This window comes from Nicotiana tomentosiformis, chromosome 10 (assembly GCF_000390325.3).
Source record: "Nicotiana tomentosiformis chromosome 10, ASM39032v3, whole genome shotgun sequence".
In the NCBI taxonomy this organism is placed as follows: Eukaryota; Viridiplantae; Streptophyta; class Magnoliopsida; order Solanales; family Solanaceae; genus Nicotiana; species Nicotiana tomentosiformis.
In genome coordinates this window covers 38,413,512-38,416,720 of record NC_090821.1, presented here as the reverse complement: position 1 = coordinate 38,416,720, position 3,209 = coordinate 38,413,512, and the positions used below count along the sequence as shown (strand labels likewise).

At 36.9% G+C, this 3,209-nt stretch overlaps 1 protein-coding gene across 1 annotated transcript; it reads left to right on the top strand.

Annotated features, from left to right (window-relative positions):
• Positions 1-469: 469 nt before the first annotated feature.
• LOC104094114 (ethylene-responsive transcription factor ESR1-like) lies at positions 470-2,030 on the top strand. The gene has a single exon (XM_009599980.4). It carries the CDS (start codon positions 620-622, stop codon positions 1,814-1,816), a length of 1,197 nt encoding a protein of 398 aa, XP_009598275.1. The 5' UTR covers positions 470-619; the 3' UTR covers positions 1,817-2,030.
• The last annotated feature ends 1,179 nt before the right edge of the window (positions 2,031-3,209 follow it).

Here is a 3,209-nt window from a genome sequence, read left to right as displayed (position 1 = left end):
GGCACTTTAGCTCTTTTTATGGCATTTAAGAAAATAATAATACAAGGTATAGTTTATCAAATTACCTCTATTAAATGCTTTTTGAAAATTGAACATTAAAAAGAACTATTTCTTCTTTTGATATTATAGTAGAAAACAATTAACCAAGTTAATCATGAATTACTAAAGTGACAATTAATTAGAGACAATCGTTTTTGAGCTAAAAGTGACGGTTAATTTGGAGAGGAGGAGTACATACTAGCATTGATTTGATAACTTGAAGAATTAAATATTAAAAAAAACTTCCTATAACACAGTAAATTCTTACTGATGAGACAAAAATTTATTACGCTAGTGTTGTGTTTGAGTTCCTTTATTCTAGCTGTAGAATTTATTTTCTATTAAATGCCCGTGGCAACGCGTAAATTCTCCTTTATAGATGCAACCGCAACAGCCATGGCATTATAAATACAAGCTCAAATTCCGAGTCCCAACTACATACATTCTCCTTTGCAACTCCTGAAAAACCTACAACTTCTCCCTACGTACAGTTGCAGTGAATTAATTTCAACTGCTGATCACAGGGCTCCTTTTTCGGTTTTTTTTTTTTTGCATAGTTCTCATATCATAAAACGAAAAAATGGAAGATGCCATGAGGAGACTTAACCAAGAATCCGATCTCCCTCTTCAAACCACTACTTGTACTACGAAGAGATCATGTGGCGCAAACAAAAGATCACTCAAAGACGGTGGTGGTTCATCTGTCGGGGCGGTGAGGTACCGCGGCGTTCGCCGGCGTCCTTGGGGCCGGTATGCAGCGGAGATAAGAGACCCTCAGTCTAAAGAAAGGAGGTGGCTCGGCACTTTTGATACCGCAGAAGAAGCTGCTTGTGCTTACGATTGTGCTGCTAGAGCCATGCGCGGTGTTAAAGCCCGAACAAATTTTGTTTACCCTCCTCCTTCTCCTACTCAACCTACTTCTACTAATGATGGGTTAACGTTTCTTAATATTCCTAATTCGTTCAACTATACTTGTGCTAAGTCATTTCCCTATCAGGCTGCTCTAAAGGACTTGTCGAATAGACAGTTTTTTCACTCCTCTAATTATCCGCCTTCTTATGGTTCTGGCATTAGGGGTGTCAATGGTACTACAGTTGCTACTTCGACTCAGAAAAGCAATGATTCTTTGAACATGCTTCTATTTCGTGAACTTCTTAGTTCGAACCCCTCCAATACTACTACTACTACTACTACTTCCCTTTCTTCAAACACTGGCTTTAACAACAACATGCCTTTGTATGAACAGCTGCCTTTAATGTTTAGTCGCAATAATGCTAGTATTAGTTTGAATTCTTCAACTTCTGATTTGATGAATCATACCTGTTCTTCTTCCACTTTTTTACCCACTACTAGCAATGGTATTATTCCCAGCTCCTCCGTTATGACTCTGCCAAAAATCGAAAACATTCATTCACTCAACAACAACACTTGTATTCATGATGATTCGGGAATGGATTTTTTTCCTTCAGAGCCAACTGATTCTGGATTACTGGAAGAGGCCTTACATGGGTTTTTCCCAAAGCCCAAGCCCATCAAGTCTGAGCCATTCCCTTCCTCTACTAAAGGAGAATTATCTGGAGTTTCTAATATTCCACAGCAGATAAATGATGGTTTAAACAGTGGATTTGAATTCTCACAAACGTCATCATCTTTTCCAATGTATTATCAAGATTTTGCAGCAAATCTTCAGGTGTCATCAGGAGACAACATGACGGGAGACATATTTCAGTACCCAGACCTTCTCAATATTTTTGCAGCTAAGCTGCAGAATTCTTGAACTTTTTGCTGCATCCCGCAGTACTCTATCTAAACTAGCGATCTAAAATATCGGTTTTTAGTATGGTATTATTAACAAGAAACTTTTTACTAGTAGATGTTATTCTCCAGTTTAAAGAACTAGGGTTTCGGAAAAAAGATGGGCTAGCTGTTGAATTGTACAACTCTGAAGTTGTTTGTATTTCTAGTGTTAATGTAAGGATTGTTACGAATCATTTCAGTGTTATTTTCTTAATTTATCCAGTATTTTCTGATTTTAATTTCTGATATTCCTTTTGTTCTTTTACTTCCCTTGCAACTGTGATATATATGAAGCAATTTCTACATGTTGCGATATATGAATCAATTCATACAAATATTTTTCTTTGTTCCAGTTTCCACTTGGCTCATATGGTACATTTTTTTCTTTGAGTTAGAAGTATTTCTTGCTTTAATATTTTATTAAATGAGGTTTAAGAGAATATTAGCTTCTCAAGTGTTGTTGGATTCTTTGGTGGTAGACAAGAACACGTGTCATTAAGGGTATGCTTAGACCTTGGATGTATATGCTTTTTGGGAAATCATGATCAATTGTGTTGACCTTGTATACTTTTTTTATTTGGTATAATTAATTTTGTATCTCCTATCTTTAGAATTATGGGCTTTTGGTGTGTATTAATCTTGCCTTGTTGTATCGGCGGAAAGTCATCTTACTAGAAGAAACAAATATATAGCACTCCCTTCGTTTATAAAATAATAAAGGGTATGAAGTTCAAATCTTCTGGGTTGCGATTCGATTTGCACATTAATTCCTTAGTCTTTTTAAAGTAAGATTTACATAATAATAAAATATTTGTTTAAAGAAATAACTACACCTTAATCTTAAATAAGTTATAAATTCTATATAAATTCTCATTGACAGTGGGTTAGAAATGTGATCTGTGTGGGCTTCTCTATCAACCAATCTTATTTTATAACAAAATATAGACTTGACTATTGCCAACCATTTCGGTATTCGTACGTCTGATTTCGGTATTCGTATGTCTGATCGAGATGAGAACATAATGGACCGAAGAAATTCTTCATAATATCGAGATGAGATCCGAAGAAGGCACAAACGAGCTTCAAGTTTCAGGAACAGGTCAAATACCGAGCTCGAAGTCATTATCGAGCTCGGGTCTGAATCGAACTATGATGAGATGTGATGGAATCGAGCTTAAGGGCCAGAGGCCAACCAATACCGAGCCCGAGTCATTACCGGACCCCGAGTCGGCATCAAGCTCAAACCCGCATCGAGCTCTAAAACTGGAAACCGACCAATGCTGAGTCCGATCAAGATCGAGCTCATAGACAAGAGTCGTTGCAGCCGCATTAAGGGAGAGAATCTCGGCAAAAATTAGGGAAAAGCTGATTTA

What these genes read in the sequence shown, in the direction of transcription:
- LOC104094114 (XM_009599980.4), top strand. Translation starts at nt 620, where the DNA reads ATGGAAGATGCCATGAGGAGACTTAACCAAGAATCCGATCTCCCTCTT.